Here is a 15,669-nt window from a genome sequence, read left to right on the forward strand (position 1 = left end):
ACAGAGAGAGAGCTAGAGGGATGGAGAGAGAGAAGGACAGAGAGAGAGCTAGAGGGATGGAGAGAGAGAAGGACAAAGAGAGAGCTAGAGGGATGGAGAGAGAGAAGGACAGAGAGAGAGCTAGAGGGATGGAGAGAGAGGACAGAGAGAGAGCTAGAGGGATGGAGAGAGAGACGGACAGAGAGAGAGCTAGAGGGATGGAGAGAGAGAAGGACAGAGAGAGAGCTAGAGGGATGGAGAGAGATAAGGACAAAGAGAGAGCTAGAGGGATGGAGAGAGAGAAGGACAGAGAGAGAGCTAGAGTGCTGGAGAGAGAGAAGGACATAGAGAGAGAGCTGGAGGGATAGAGAGAGAGAACAGAGAGAGAGAGCTAGAGGGATGAGAAGGGATCTAGAGAGAAGGACAGATAGAGAGCTCGAGGGATGGAGAGAGGACACAGAGAGAGAGCTAGAGGGATGGAGAGAGAGAAGGACAGAGAGAGAGAAGGACAGAGAGAGAGCTCAAGGGATGGAGAGAGAGGACAGAGAGAGCAAGAGGGATGGAGAGAGAGAAGCACAGAGAGAGAGAGAGTGATGGAGACAGAGGACAAAGAGAGAGCTAGAGGGAGAGCTAGAGGGATGGAGTGAGAGAAGGACAGAGAGAGCTAGAGTGATGGAGATAGCGAAGGACAGAAAGAGAGCTAGAGGGATAGAGAGAGAGAACAGAGAAAGAGCTAGAGTGATGGAGAGAGGACAGAGAGAGAGCTAGAGTGATGGAGAGAGAAGCACAGAGAGAGAGCTAGAGGGATGGAGAGAGAGGACAGAGAGAGAGCTCAAGGGATGGAGAGAGAGGACAGAGAGAGCTAGAGGGATGGAGAGAGAAAAGGACAGAGAGAGAGCTAGAGGGATGGAGAGAGAGAATAGAGAAAGAGCTAGAGTGATGGAGAGAGGACAGAGAGAGAGCTAGAGTGCTGGAGAGAGAAGCACAGAGAGAGAGCTAGAGGGATAGAGAGAGAGAACAGAGAGAGAGCTAGAGGGATGGAGAGAGAGAACAGAGAAAGAGCTAGAGTGACGGAGAGGACAGAGAGAGAGCTAGAGTGATGGAGAGAGAAGCACAGAGAGAGAGCTAGAGGGATAGAGAGAGAGGACAGAGAGAGCTAGAGGGATGGAGAGAGAGGACAGAGAGAGCTAGAGGGATGGAGAGAGAAAAGGACAGAGAGAGAACTAGAGGGATGGAGAGAGAGAAGGACAGCGAGAGAGCTAGAGGGATGGAGAGAGAGGAGAGAGAGAGAGAGAGATAGAGGGATGGAGAGAGAGAAGGACAGAGAGAGAGCTAGAAGGATGGAGAGAGAAGAGACAGAGAGAGAGCTAGAGGGATGGAGAGAGAGGACAGAGAGAGCTAGAGGGATGGAGAGAGAGGACAGAGAGAGCTAGAGGGATGGAGAGAGAGGACAGAGAGAGCTAGAGGGATGGAGAGAGAGAAAGACAGAGAGAGAGCTAGAAGGATGGAGAGAGAGGAGACAGAGAGCTAGAGAGATGGAGAGAGAGAAGGACAGAGAGAGAGCTAGAAGGATGGAGAGAGGACACAGAGAGAGAGCTAGAGGGATGCAGAGAGAGGAGACAGAGAGATCTAGAGGGATGGAGTGTGTCTGCTTTTACCAAATGGGAGGGAGGTTTGAGTTTGAAGAGTTTTTCTGCAGCCTGCGTAGCTTTAGGGATGTCGTCAGCTGACATACTAATGGTGAAGAACGGTAACTAACATCCCATTAATTGTTCATTTTCTCTAACGAGCCCTTACGACCCAGTAAACTGTTTAACCTTACACCTGGGAGAGAGAGAGAGCAAAAGAGAAACAGCAAAAGAGAGAGTGAGTGACTAAAGAGGAAATTGAGTATTGATCCCTGGGGAACCCCAGTGACACAGTCAAGTTAAGGGTGTAGAGGATAGGTTTACATTTAAGGGTTTACGGGTGTACTACAGTAGTGTAGAGTTCTTATCCATCTTCCTCAGCTCGAATGGAACTCTCAAACTTTTGTCCAGCAACAATGAGCAGAATAGCCAGGTTGACACCAAAGTAGAGAGGTGGCCTGAGTTCAAAACATTTCCTGTACCTAGAGAGAGAAAAAGAGACAATTTATAGCCTACAAGGCCCCCTTCTTGGGGCCAGTGCCTCATGGGACATAGCCACATGGCCCCCTGCTTGCTCGGGCTCCTGGGCTTCAGTCCTGGCAAACCTGTGTGTGTTTGTCTCACCACTGGATGGCATTGTCCCTGTTCTTGGTGTCTTAACAGTCAGATTCGAGGAAGATGTCCTTGCAGATCCGTCCACACAGACAGAACATGTCTGAAACCGGGGGGTCACATGACTTAACACATGTGACATCACACCTAGAGCTCCCGGTCCACTTGGCTGTTCCACCTTGAAACATGTCGGTATTACAGACTCAAAACTATCAAAATAAGGAAAGTCGCACACTCCATATATAAACTCCCAGCAATTTAATGGGTATTTACCAACATTTCGGCATCACTGTACCTTCCTCAGGGTAATGTCATGAATACTTGAACCAAATGATGTAGAAAAACAGTGCAATTAGTGCAACCAATGACAATAGTGAGGGGTGTTTACATACACCTTAGCCAAATACATTTCAACTCAGTTTTTACTATTCCTGACATCTAATCCTAGTAAACATTCCCTGTCTTAGGTCATTTAGGATCTCCACTTTATTTTAAGAATGTGAAATGTCAGAATAATAATAGAGAGAATGATTTATTTCAGCTTTTGTTTCTTTCAACACATTCCCAGTGGGCCAGAAGTTTACATACACTCAATTAGTATTTGGTAGCATTGCCTTTAAATTGTTTAATTTGGGTCAAACGTTAAGGGTAGCCTTCCACAAGCTTCCCACAATAAGTTGGGTGAATTTTGGCCCATTCCTCCTGACAGAGCTGGTGTAACTGAGTCTGGTTTGTAAGTGTTTCCTCTAAACATAATGATGGTCATTATGGCCAAACAGTTCTATTTTTGTTTCATCAGACCAGAGGACATTTCTCCAAAAGTACAATCTTTGTCCCCATGTGCAGTTGCAAACTGTAGTCTGGCTTTTTAATGGCGGTTTTGGAGCAGTGGCTTCTTCCTTGCTGAACGGCCTTTCAGGTTATGTTGATATAGGACTCGTTTTACTGTGGATATAGATACTTTTGTACCTGTTTCTTCCAGCATCTTCACAAGGTCCTTTGCTGTTGTTCTGGGATTGATTTGCACTTTTCACACCAAAGTACGTTCATCTCTAGGAGACAGACCGCGTCTCCTTCCTGAGCGGTATGACGGCTGCGTGGTCCCATGGTGTTTATACTTGCATACTATTGTTTTTACAGATGAACGTGGTCCCTTCAGGCATTAGGAATATTGCTCCCAAGGATGAACCAATTTTTTTCTTCTTGGTTAATTTCTTTTGATTTTCCATTGATGTCAAGCAATGAGGCACTGAGTTTGAAGGTAGGCCTTGAAATACATCCACAGGTACACCTCCAATTGACTCAAATGATGTCAATTAGCCCATCAGAAGCTTCTAAAGCCATGACATAATTTTCTGGAATTTCCCAAGCTGTTTAAAGGCACAGTCAACTTAGTGTATGTAAACTTCTGACCCAGTGGAATTGTGATACAGTGAATTATAAGTGAAATAATCTGTCTGTAAACAATTGTTGGAAAAATTACTTGTGTCATGCACAAAATAGATGTCCTAACCGACTTGCCAAAACTATAGTTTGTTAACAAGAAATTTGTGGTGGTTGAAAAACGATTAAACGTTGACTCCAACCTAAGTGTATGTAAACTTCCGACTTCAATTGTATGTTGATGCTAATATGATGTATAATATTCAATTATGTTTCTATATGATAACAATAGCGTAATATATTTAATATGCCATAAACAATTGTTTTTTTTAACAGTTTAACTAATTCATTTTAATTAACTTAATCATTATGACACACCCCTCACTATTGTCTACATATCCTGGTTCAAGTATTCATGACATCACTCTGAGGAAGGCACAGTGATGCCGAAGCGGTGGTAAATACCCATTCAATTGCTGGGAGTTTATATATGGAGTGTTTATATATGAAATCCCGCTATACCCACCAACGAACCATCAAACAGGTAAAGCGTCAATACAGGACTAAGATTGAATCGTTCTTTATTTTGATAGTTTATAGTTTATTTGCCGTTTGTCAGCACCTCCACACAAAATACATTTTCTGGGTGTGCGCCAACTCATGTTTTTAATCTAGTACTACAGACTCAGTCAGGGAGAGGTGGAAAATGTCAGAGAAGACACTTGCCAGTTGGTCAGCGCATGCTCTGAGTAAATGTCCTGGTAATCCGTCTGGCCCAGCGGCCTTGTGAATGTTGACCTGTTTAAAGGTTTTACTCACATCAGCTACGGAGAGCGTGATCACACAGTCATCCGGAACAGCTGGTGCTCTCATGCATATTTCAGTGTTACTTCTATGCTCGCTTCGAGGCAAGTAATTTAGCTCGTCTGGTAGGTTTGTGTCACTGGGCAGCTCGCGGCTGTGCTCCCCTTTGTAGTCTGTAATAGTTTGCAAGCCCTTAGTACGATTCAATCTTAGTCCTGTATTGACGCTTTACCTGTTTGATGGTTCGTTGGTGGGTATAGCGGGATTTCATATACATTTCTGGGTTAGAGTCCCGCTCCTTGAAAGCAGCAGTGCGGATGTTGCCTGTAATCCATGGCTTCTGGTTGGGTATGTACGTATGGTCACTGTGGGGACAACGTCATCGATGCACTTATTGATGAAGCCAGTGACTGATGGGGTGTACTCCTCAATGCCATCGGAAGAATCCCGGAACATATTCCAGTCTGTTCTAGCAAAACAGTCCTGTAGCTTAGCATTTGCTTCATCTGACCACTTTCTTATTGACCGAGTCACTGGTGCTTCCTGCTTTAGTTTTTGCTTGTAAGCAGGAATCAGGAGGATAGAATTATGGTCAGATTTGCCAAACGCTTTGTTCGCGTCCCTGTGTGTGGAGTATAGGTGGTCCAGAGGTTTTTTCCTCTCTGGTTGCACCTTTAACATACTGGTAGAGAATAAGTAGAACGGATTTAAGTTTCCCTGCATTAAAGTCCCCGGCCACTAGCAGCACCGCCTCTGGATGAGTGTTTTCCTGTTCGCTTATGGCCATATACAGCTCATGGAGTGCGGACTTAGTGCCAGCATCGGTCTGCCGTGGTATATAGACAGCTACGAAAAATCTAGTTGTAAACTCTCTTGGTAAATAGTGTGGTGTACAGCTTATCATGGGATACTCTACATCAGGGGAGCAAAACCTCAAGACTTCCTTAGGTTTCATGTTACCAGCTGTTGTTTACAAATATACATAGGCCGCTGCTCCTTGTTACCAGAAGCCGCTGTTCTATCCTGCTGAAAAAGCTTAAAACCCGCCAGCTGTATGTTAATCATATCGTCGTTCAGCCATGACTCGGTGAAACATAAGATATTACCGTTTTTAATGTCCCTTTGGTAGGACATACGTGCTCGTAGTTCGTCTATTTTATTATTGATTGATTGTACGTTGGCTAATAGAACCAATGGTAAAGGTAGATCACCCTCTCGGCGACGGATCCTTACAAGGCACCCGGACCGCCGTCCTTGATATCTCCGTCTTTTCCTCCTGCGAATGATGGGGATGAGGGCCATGTCGGGCGTCCGAAGTAAATCCTTCTCGTCCGACTCGTTGAAGAAGAATTCCTCCAGTATGAGGTGAGTAATCGCTGCCCTGATATCTAGAAGCTCTTTTTGGTCATAAGACACGGTGGCAGAAACATTATGTACAAAATAAGTTACAAATAACGCGAAAAAACATATACAATAGCACAATTGGTTACGGGATCGTAAACCGGTAGCCATCTCCTTCAGCACCATATATAATCCACTGTCTGTCCTCTGGTCTGACACCCCCAGACAGCCAAGCGGAGTTATGTCCACCGCTAGAGGACATTCTTCAACTGTCGCACACGATCTGCGTCTTTAATCAAAACAACACACACACACACACAAAGCATGCACACACTACCTGATGAGACAGAGATGGTAACACACTTGTCTACAACACACACAGCAGTTTATACAAGCAAGTGTCTGTGTGTGTCTGTGTGTGTATGTGTCCAGCACTATGATGTTCAACCAGACTAATTACCTGAATCAACAGAGTAAACAGCAGTGGAGGGGCACTGGACAAACACACACAAACAATGCACACATGTGGGGTGGCAGGTAGCCTGGTGGTAAGAGCATTGGACAAGTAACCGAAAGGTCGCAAGATTGAATTCCCGAGCCGACAAGGTAAAAATCAGTCGTTCTGCCCCTGAACAAGGCAGTTAAACCCACTGTTCCTAGGCCGTCAATGAAAATAAGAATTTGTTATTAACTGACTTGCCTAGTTAAATAAAAGTAAAATAAAAAATGTGTATGTTTGGGTTGGGTAAGGTAGTCTGAGACAGAGTAACTGATACTGTGGCTCCCTCTACTGGGGGTAGGGTGACAGACAGAAACAGGTTGGTTGAGTTTTTTAAATTTTTTATTAAAATCGGCACACATCCATAATCTTCATCTTTAGAACACTGGAATATAAAAGTCTATTTCACTTTCCTGGAGATATGAAGTCCAGAAACTGTCTTTATGTCATCAGAAACTGTCTTTATGTCATCAGAAACGATCTTTATGTCATCAGAAACGATCTTTATGTCATCAGAAACAATCTTTATGTCATCAGAAACGCTCTTTATGTCATCAGAAACTGTCTTTATGTCATCAGAAACTGTCTTTATGTCATCAGAAACGGTCTTTATGTCATCAGAAAGAAAGACATCTAAAACAGGAAGGAAGGCCACAATGTGGGGTTGCCATAGAAACATTGTATCCTGACACACACACACACTCTAACAGCAGGTGAAGGTGTTCCAGGTGTTTGAGTAGCGTGGTGTCGGACAGAGTACTAATGAGGCTACGCCCTTGATCCAGAACACTCCAATCAGATAGCAGGAAACAAAAAAATAAGCAAGCCTTTTCAACACAGACAATAGGGGATTGGGATCGTCTGTCATTGATGTTGATTTCTGGCACAAACTAGTTCATCTGATCCCTGCCCCGGGATGACATCACACTCTGGCTCCAGCGTGAGGTGACGTCATCAATATGCGCCGGGGAGGGTGAAAGGTCATTTAAATAAACTCCTCTTAATCTTCTCCACCTCCATCTGAAAAAGACAAACACCAAATGTAATGTACAGCTAAGATGAAAAATGTAGCAGCGGTAAATGAATGTTGTTTAGCACTAGATGTGTTCACCTGCATAGTGAGGCGGATACTCTTCTCCTCATCCAGGTCACTGGACAACTGCTTCATCTCCTGCCTGGGACAGAGACACCAGTCACTCACACTATTAACACACACACACACACACTATTAACACACACACACACACACTATTAACACACACACACACACACACACACACACACACACACACACACACACACACACACACACACACACACACACACACACACCTGTGTTGGCTCTTCAGCAGTTCTACAGAGGCTCTCAGCTCTCTCAGTTGTCCCCTCAGCTCCTCCAGGGTGGGCATCGGCCTGGGCTCAGGGGAGGGGCTTATACATGAAGAGGTGGGTTTTGCGTATGAAGGGGAGGGGCTTATAGGGCGGAGGGCCAGGCTTTCTGTCGACGGTGGGTGAAGGACAGCAGGCTTGGGTGTCAGCACACCCTTACTGTCAGGTACCTGTGGAGTATGGCACAAATCAGGATTCATGAGTTAGCCAGCTAACTTACTTAAATGTTTGGAAATAACTTCCCATTTGTTAGGAAGATATGCTTGAAATGGGCATGGATTGATTCTATTGTTTCCATCAGCAACTCATACACAGGTCTAGGTTCATTAATAAACCAGAAATCCTTTTAAGTTTTCGCAGGCCAACTTGATGATCCAGGAATACACAAACACACACAATATACTACACACAATACACTGATTCACTGCTAAAATATAACTCAACACATTTAAATTCAACAAATTCTTACAGTGATGGTGGGAAGTGCTTTCCTCTTAGAGACATTTACTGGTCTAGGACACAAGGAGTCCTGCAGTTTCTCCTTTTCTCTGTCCTTCCCCCTTCTCTGCTCCTCCACCGGAGGAGAGTCCAGCAGGTCAATACTGGACAGAGAAGACTGAGAGAGAGGAGAGAGGTGTCATCAAGACATGTTAAAGAAAATAATGTGTGTGTGTGCGTACACTTACTGTGCTGATGATCAGGGAGCGCGGTCTGCGGACGAGGACTCTTGGTCGCATTGCGGTGGGATGGCTTAGTTTCTCTGTAGACAAGACTAGCGGGTCCAAATAAACCACATCTACACACAGACATACATTATATTGTTAATCCACAGGAACACATAAGATCTTACCAGAGAACAGGCACAAACAAACACACAGTTCCCTGACCAATATGAAGGCTAGGGCAGCTAACTCCTCACATATGGACAGAGACAGAGAGAGAGAGAGAGAGAACTGAGGATCTTCATTCATATTCAAACCTCTCTGTCTCTTAAGTAAGCCAACTCCCTACTCTGATTGGACTAGTGTCCTGTCACATAACTGTCAAACTGCCCAGGTCTGCCCTTTGTCCTCTCAGTCAAACTCACCAACGTCTTTTGACATGTCAGAGGCAGGATCTGGAGTCCCACTCTCAGACGTAGGGCTCTCACACCTGAACAGGCAGACCAGTTGACAACTTTAGTGTGTGTGTGTGTGTGTGTGTGTGTGTGTGTGTGTGTGTGTGTGTGTGTGTGTGTGTGTGTGTGTGTGTGTGTGTGTGTGTGTGTGTGTGTGTGTGTGTGTGTGTGTGTGTGTGTGTGTGTGTGTGTGTGTGTGTGTGTGTGTGTGTGTGTACTGACGGTACAGAAGGAGGTCTCTCAGGTCTGTCTGGGCCTCGGGGAGGGAGGTGGGAGGAGCTTGTCTTTGGTGGGCGGGGCTTTTTTGGAGGGATGGACGGAAGGACGGGCTTAGGGATCTCTCCATTCTTCACCTCCTCACCTACACATACACATATATGGACGGGATAAGTGGGGATGTCACACGCGCACACATGCACAGCTGAAGAGGCGAAGAGAGTTAAGGCAGGCAGGCTGAATAGGGCCATATAGGGTAGTAGTCAGGCTGCAGCAAGCCAAAGCAGGCATTGTAGGTGATTGTGGAATAGTGTAGTATAGTAATGGTACTAGTAGTATAGTAGTAGTAGTAGTACCTCTGTTGTCATCAGATCTGAGGCAGAGTTAGTAGTTTTTTTATAGTATTACTGTAGTAGTACTGTAGTACCTTTGTTGTCGTCAGGTGGTCTGTGAGGCACGTGCTCTGGGCGCTCCGGGGGTACCTTCCTGACCTCTGACCTTTTCTCTACAAGTCACATAGGGGTCAGCGGTCAACTGAGGGTGACATTACTGACACTCTTCCCTATAGATATCTCTATCTTTGGTTCTCTGCCTGTTTAATTATCACCATTTGGTTCTCTGCCTGTTTAATTATCACCATTTGGTTCTCTCCCTGTTTAATTATCACCATTTGGTTCTCTGCCTGTTTAATTATCACCATTTGGTTCTCTGCCTGTTTAATTATCACCATTTGGTTCTCTGCCTGTTTAATTATCACCATTGCTCCTAGTTTCTATCTCTCTCCCTTACACACAATAACACAAAACAGAGAAGAGCAGAGATGGAGATAGAGAGATGATTGAGACACGCACAAAACGGTACCAGTGGCTGAGCAGAGAAGAGCAGCGAGGAGAGATAGAGGATTGTGATAAAGGAGCAGTAAAGTGAAGAAAAATAGTGGGATTACCTGTGGAGAGAGGAGATGGGGGGGATTACCTGTGGAGAGAGGAGATGGGGGGATTACCTGTGGAGAGAGGAGATGGGGGGATTACCTGTGGAGAGAGGAGATTACCTGTGGAGAGAGGAGATGGGTGATTACCTGTGGAGAGAGGAGATGGGGGGATTACCTGTGGAGAGAGGAGATGGGGGGGATTACCTGTGGAGAGAGGAGATGGGGGGATTACCTGTGGAGAGAGGAGATGGGGGGGATTACCTGTGGAGAGAGGAGATGGGGGATTACCTGTGGAGAGAGGAGATGGGGGGGATTACCTGTGGAGAGAGGAGATGGGGGGATTACCTGTGGAGAAAGGAGATTACCTGTGGAGAGATGAGATGGGGGGATTACCTGTGGAGAGAGGAGATTACCTGTGGAGAGATGAGATGGGGGGATTACCTGTGGAGAGAGGAGATTACCTGTGGAGAGATGAGATGGGGGGATTACCTGTGGAGAGAGGAGATTACCTGTGGAGAGAGGAGATTACCTGTGGAGAGATGAGATTACATGTGGAGAGATGAGATGGGGGGGATTACCTGTGGAGAGAGGAGATGGGGGATTACCTGTGGAGAGAGGAGATGGGGGATTACCTGTGGAGAGAGGAGATGGGGGATTACCTGTGGAGAGAGGAGATGGGGGATTACCTGTGGAGAGAGGAGATGGGGGATTACCTGTGGAGAGAGGAGATGGGGGATTACCTGTGGAGAGAGGAGATGGAAGATTACCTGTGGAGAGAGGAGATGGAAGATTACCTGTGGAGAGATGAGATTACCTGTGGAGAGAGGAGATTACCTGTGGAGAGAGGAGATTACCTGTGGAGAGAGGAGATTACCTGTGGAGAGAGGAGATTACCTGTGGAGAGAGGAGATTACCTGTGGAGAGAGGAGATTACCTGTGGAGAGAGGAGATTACCTGTGGAGAGAGGAGATTACCTGTGGAGAGAGGAGATTACCTGTGGAGAGAGGAGATTACCTGTGGAGAGAGGAGATTACCTGTGGAGAGAGGAGATTACCTGTGGAGAGAGGAGATTACCTGTGGAGAGAGGAGATGGGGTGATTACCTGTGGAGAGAGGAGATGGGGGATTACCTGTGGAGAGAGGAGATTACCTGTGGAGAGATGAGATTACCTGTGGAGAGAGGAGATGGGGGATTGCCTGTGGAGAGAGGAGATGGGGGATTACCTGTGGAGAGAGGAGATGGGGGATTACCTGTGGAGAGAGGAGATGGGGGATTCCCTGTGGAGAGAGGAGATGGGGGATTCCCTGTGGAGAGAGGAGATGGGGGATTACCTGTGGAGAGAGGAGATGGGGGATTGCCTGTGGAGAGAGGAGATGGGGGATTACCTGTGGTGTGTTTACCCGAAGGGACGCTGGGGGGAGGCGGCTTCTTTGGTCTCTGCAAACGCACACAAAGAAACACTAAGTGATTTTGCTCTCATGAAATGTCATTCGTTGAACACTATAATAACAATAAAAAAATCTAATGATATTTGTGCGTCTTACCTCTTTCTCCACATCAGGTATTAACAGCTTGACAAAGTTATCAGGGAAGACTCCCTTTCTCCCCCCTATCTCCCCCATCCACCACCCCGCGTCAGCACAGTCCTACAACACACAGAATCCACATACACAGGTTAAACACACTAGGCTTGGGCGGTATACCGTATAAACTCTATACCGGGGTATTTGGAAACAGCCACGGGATGGGTTTCAATACCGTTGAAACTATTTTCAATCATTTGAATATTTGTAGCTACTTTAACTAAATACCTGCAGTCAACTTGTGCAATACATTAGGAGATAAAGCAGATCACATTCTTCATTTCACCTGTCACATTATTTTACATTAGGAAGCTTAACGTAGTTCCCCACAACAGTTGAGCCAGTCACGTGTTTGTGAGTCCAGCTGTTTATTGACAGGGGTCACGGTTTATATTGAAAGTGAAGTGTTTTTTTTGCTTCAATAGAGTGATCAGGGACGTGCAACTATAGTTTTCCTTCCCAGAAAATACATCAGTGGACCACATTCGGCAGAAAACAGCTTTATTGTCATCAGATGACTACAGAAGTGCGACGCTAATTGGCTGCCAGCCACACAAGTAAATGAGCTTACAATGAAAAAGCAAGGTATTTCTTTGCAAAAAATGATGCATGGCCATCATATTTCTAATGTTTATCATATAAAGAATGTAACCAGCTACATTTCCTAATGTTTCGCTTAAAGTTAATATTGCATTCTACCGAAGAAAAATAGGCTGGCTACACCAAGAAAAGTACCAGAGAAAAGTAGCTCCACATCAGTCATAGGCTGTCTGCTGATAGAATGCCCGTTCGTGAATTCTCATCCTAGTGGAGAAGCGCAACTGAAGCAAAAAATTAAGTTGATCTGCGTTTACCAAACGCAGCAATATATTTCTTATGCATTTTATCTTTTTCGTTTATTTTCATTTGCGCTCGTTAGCATATTTAGCTAGCAGCCTCCATGGAAATTCACCTATAGTTGTGCTAATTTTGTTACCATTCTGGTAAAAGATGCCCAATTGGCTTTTTGGCGCCCCGTCGTGTACCAAACGGGTAATACAGCCCAACGTGAGAGAAGGACAGTCTGGATGCAACCCAAGCATAATACACACCGGGGTTGGGGTCAATTAAAATGCCATTTTAAATTGCAATTACATTTTTGAATTCACTCATGACGGGGAGCATTTATGTTGAATACAAAACAATCTTCCAGCTATGGAATTGTAATGTTTGAATTTAATTGGATTTGCCATACTTTTCAACTGTGCTGTGATGCTTCACAAAAGTACTGAACCTTTCTATTCTCATAGCATCTACAGATTGTTTTTGCTAAAATAATTATTATATTATTCATTGATTGACTGTGTCTTTTCAAATCACCCAATATTGCTATCTGCAGCGTTAGTTCTAGGCAAATGTTGCAATTCTTCAGCCATTTCTGGACCTGTGACCAAAAATGAGCTACATATAGACAATACCAAAATAAATGATCAAATGACTCTGCCTCCTCACAGCAGAATCTGCAGAGCTGGGAAGATTGTATCCCCCACATATATAACATTCTATTGGTTGCAAGAATTTTGTATAGTAATTTAAATATAAAAATTCAAATTTTTGAATCTGGTGTTGTTTTGCGTATCAATTCATAAACCATGTGCCATGGAATTGGTACATCGAAAATCTCTTCCCAACTATTTTGCAATTTATATGGCACAGCTGTCAGTTTTTTGGTCCTTAAATGAAATTGGAATATGTTTTTATTTATCACACTTTTTTAACCATTTATGTTCTTTAATGCAGGGCCGACAGACACGTTTCTTACTTTTTTACGCTTCTACTTGCCTCTTCCATTTTTGTGGTAATGCTGCAATTAGTTGGTTATAATTTTGGGTTGAGCAGACATTTCCATATGTCTGGGTTAGCTGCATGTGTGACATAACTCTACCAGTCCTATTTATGATATCATTCACAAAAATTATACCTTTTTAAAAATGTCTTAAAAAAATATGTTTTTTTTAATCAATTAGTATATTTGAGTTTAACCACAATATTTGTTCTATTATTTGTTCTGTCTTTTCAGGTGGATTAAACTGAAATTGCAACCAACTTTCTATGGCTTGTTTAAAAAATAACAATATTTTGGAGATGATTTCCTTTTCAAACAACTGAAAGTGAGCAGGTGTAATCTGAATAAAGGGGAAAAGGCTCTTCTCTGAACATAGGATGAGACATTCCTACCAATTTACTAGAGAACCAGTTTGGATTTAAGTATAACTTTTGTATGACTGATGCCTTTAGTGAGAGGTCTAATGGTTTAATATTTTATAATTTCATATTCGTTATATAAACAGGCCCTTTAAATCTTGTCTGGCTTGCCATTCCAAATAAAATGGAATATTTTTTGTTCATATAATTTAAAAAGCAAGTCACAGGCAAAACCATAAGCAAATAGGTAAACTGTGATATGACTAAAGAGTTGATCAGGGTGATTTTTCCACAAATAAACAGATATTTTCCTTTCCATGGTAGCAAGACCTTATCTATTTTTTCTAACTTTCTATAAACATTTATTGGAGTGAGATCATTTCTTTCTTTTGGGATTTGTATACCGAGTATGTCCACATCTCCGTCAGACCATTTAATTGGTAAACTACACGGTAATGTAAAATTAGCATTTTTTTGTGATCCAATACGTAATATCACTTATCATAATTTGGTTTTAATCCAGAGAGGATAGCAAAAGTATCTAGATCCTCTATGAGGCCGTGGAGAGATTCTAATTGTGGTTTAAAAAGAAAACATGAATCATCAGCGTACAATGACACCTTAGTTTTTAAGCCACGGATTTCAAATCCCTTAATATTATTGTTGGATCTAATTTTAACAGCTAACATTTCGATGGCAATAATAAATAGATATGCCGATAGTGGACAACCTTGTTTTACTCCTCTAGATAGTTTAAAACTTTCTGAGATGTAGCCATTATTTACTATTTTACACCTAGGGTTACTATACATAACTTTAGCCCATTTTATAAAGAGATTCCCCAAAATTGAAATATTCTAGGCATTTATATATGAACTCCAGTCGTACTTTATCAAAAGCCTTTTCAAAATCAGCTATGAAAATCAGGCCTAGTGTCCTCGATATTACATAGTATTCTATTGTTTCCAGTACTTGTCTTATATTATCTCCAATGTACCGTACATGTAAATAACCTGTCTGATTAGGATGAATAATATCTGACAATACTTTTTAAATTCTATGCACCAAGCATTTTGCTAGGATTTTCGCATCACAACACTGAAGTGTAAGAGGCCTCCACTTTTTTAAATGGACTGGATCTTTATATATACCACTTGGGTCCTGTTTCAGTAATAATGATATCAGACCTTCTTGTTGCGTGTCTGATAATCTACCATTTATATAGGAGTGGTTAAAACATGCTAATAATGGTCCTCTGAGTATGTCAAAAAAAAGTTTGGTATACTTGTACTTCCACTGGTATGCCATCCAGCCCTGGAGTTTTCCCATCCTTAAAGGCTTTAATTGCACCAAGAAGTTCCTCCTCTGTAATTTGGCCTTCACATGATTCTTTCTGTACAGATGTTAATTTTACATTATTAATAGGAAAAAAATCCATACAATTAGCTTCGGTTAGTGGAGATGAAGGAGACTGAAACAAAAACATATTCTTAAAGTACTTTACTTCCTCTTTCAAAATATCATTCGCTGAATCATGCATGACCCCATTTGTAACAAGTTCCAATAAAAAAAAATTGGTAGCATTTCTATGTTGAAGATTTAAAAAGAATTTGGTGCATTTTTCCCCATATTCCATCCAGTTCGCTTTATTTTTATAATATTTATAATATTACACTGGATCTTTCTTGAATAAGTTCTTCCATTTCTTTTTGTTTTTCCTCTAACTTATTATGTGCCTCTATGGTACAGTTTTTATTACTATCTAACTGTACTGTTAGTTCTTCAATTTCCTTTGTTAATACGGACTCTTTTGATCTAAATTGCTTTTGTTTTATAGATGAGTACTGAATTGCATGGCCTCTAAAGGCACATTTAAAAGTGTCCCATTCAATAAGGGGATCTGCTGTACCTATGTTATGTCTGAAAAAGTCAGTTATAAATTCTTCTGTCCTAGTTCTAAACAATTTATCATCTAGTAGGCTTTGATTAAATTTCCAATATCC

The 15,669-nt window shown here is 43.0% G+C and overlaps 1 protein-coding gene across 1 annotated transcript in view; it reads right to left on the reverse strand.

Moving 5' to 3' along the window:
- Positions 1-6,570: 6,570 nt before the first annotated feature.
- Positions 6,571-15,669, reverse strand: part of LOC129859087 (SH3 domain-containing kinase-binding protein 1-like) — a 37,446-nt gene continuing 28,347 nt past the window's right edge. Inside the window, exons 10-19 of the mRNA XM_055928452.1 lie at positions 11,444-11,545; positions 11,285-11,336; positions 9,396-9,473; positions 8,975-9,113; positions 8,723-8,787; positions 8,322-8,431; positions 8,105-8,251; positions 7,579-7,805; positions 7,358-7,421; positions 6,571-7,266 (exon numbers count right to left, since the gene is read on the reverse strand). Coding sequence (XP_055784427.1) covers positions 7,228-7,266; positions 7,358-7,421; positions 7,579-7,805; positions 8,105-8,251; positions 8,322-8,431; positions 8,723-8,787; positions 8,975-9,113; positions 9,396-9,473; positions 11,285-11,336; positions 11,444-11,545 — 1,023 coding nt within the window. The 3' untranslated portion in view covers positions 6,571-7,227. The remainder of the gene's footprint in view (positions 7,267-7,357; positions 7,422-7,578; positions 7,806-8,104; positions 8,252-8,321; positions 8,432-8,722; positions 8,788-8,974; positions 9,114-9,395; positions 9,474-11,284; positions 11,337-11,443; positions 11,546-15,669) is intronic.

The sequence above is a fragment of the Salvelinus fontinalis genome, chromosome 7, assembly GCF_029448725.1.
Source record: "Salvelinus fontinalis isolate EN_2023a chromosome 7, ASM2944872v1, whole genome shotgun sequence".
Taxonomy (NCBI): Eukaryota; Metazoa; Chordata; class Actinopteri; order Salmoniformes; family Salmonidae; genus Salvelinus; species Salvelinus fontinalis.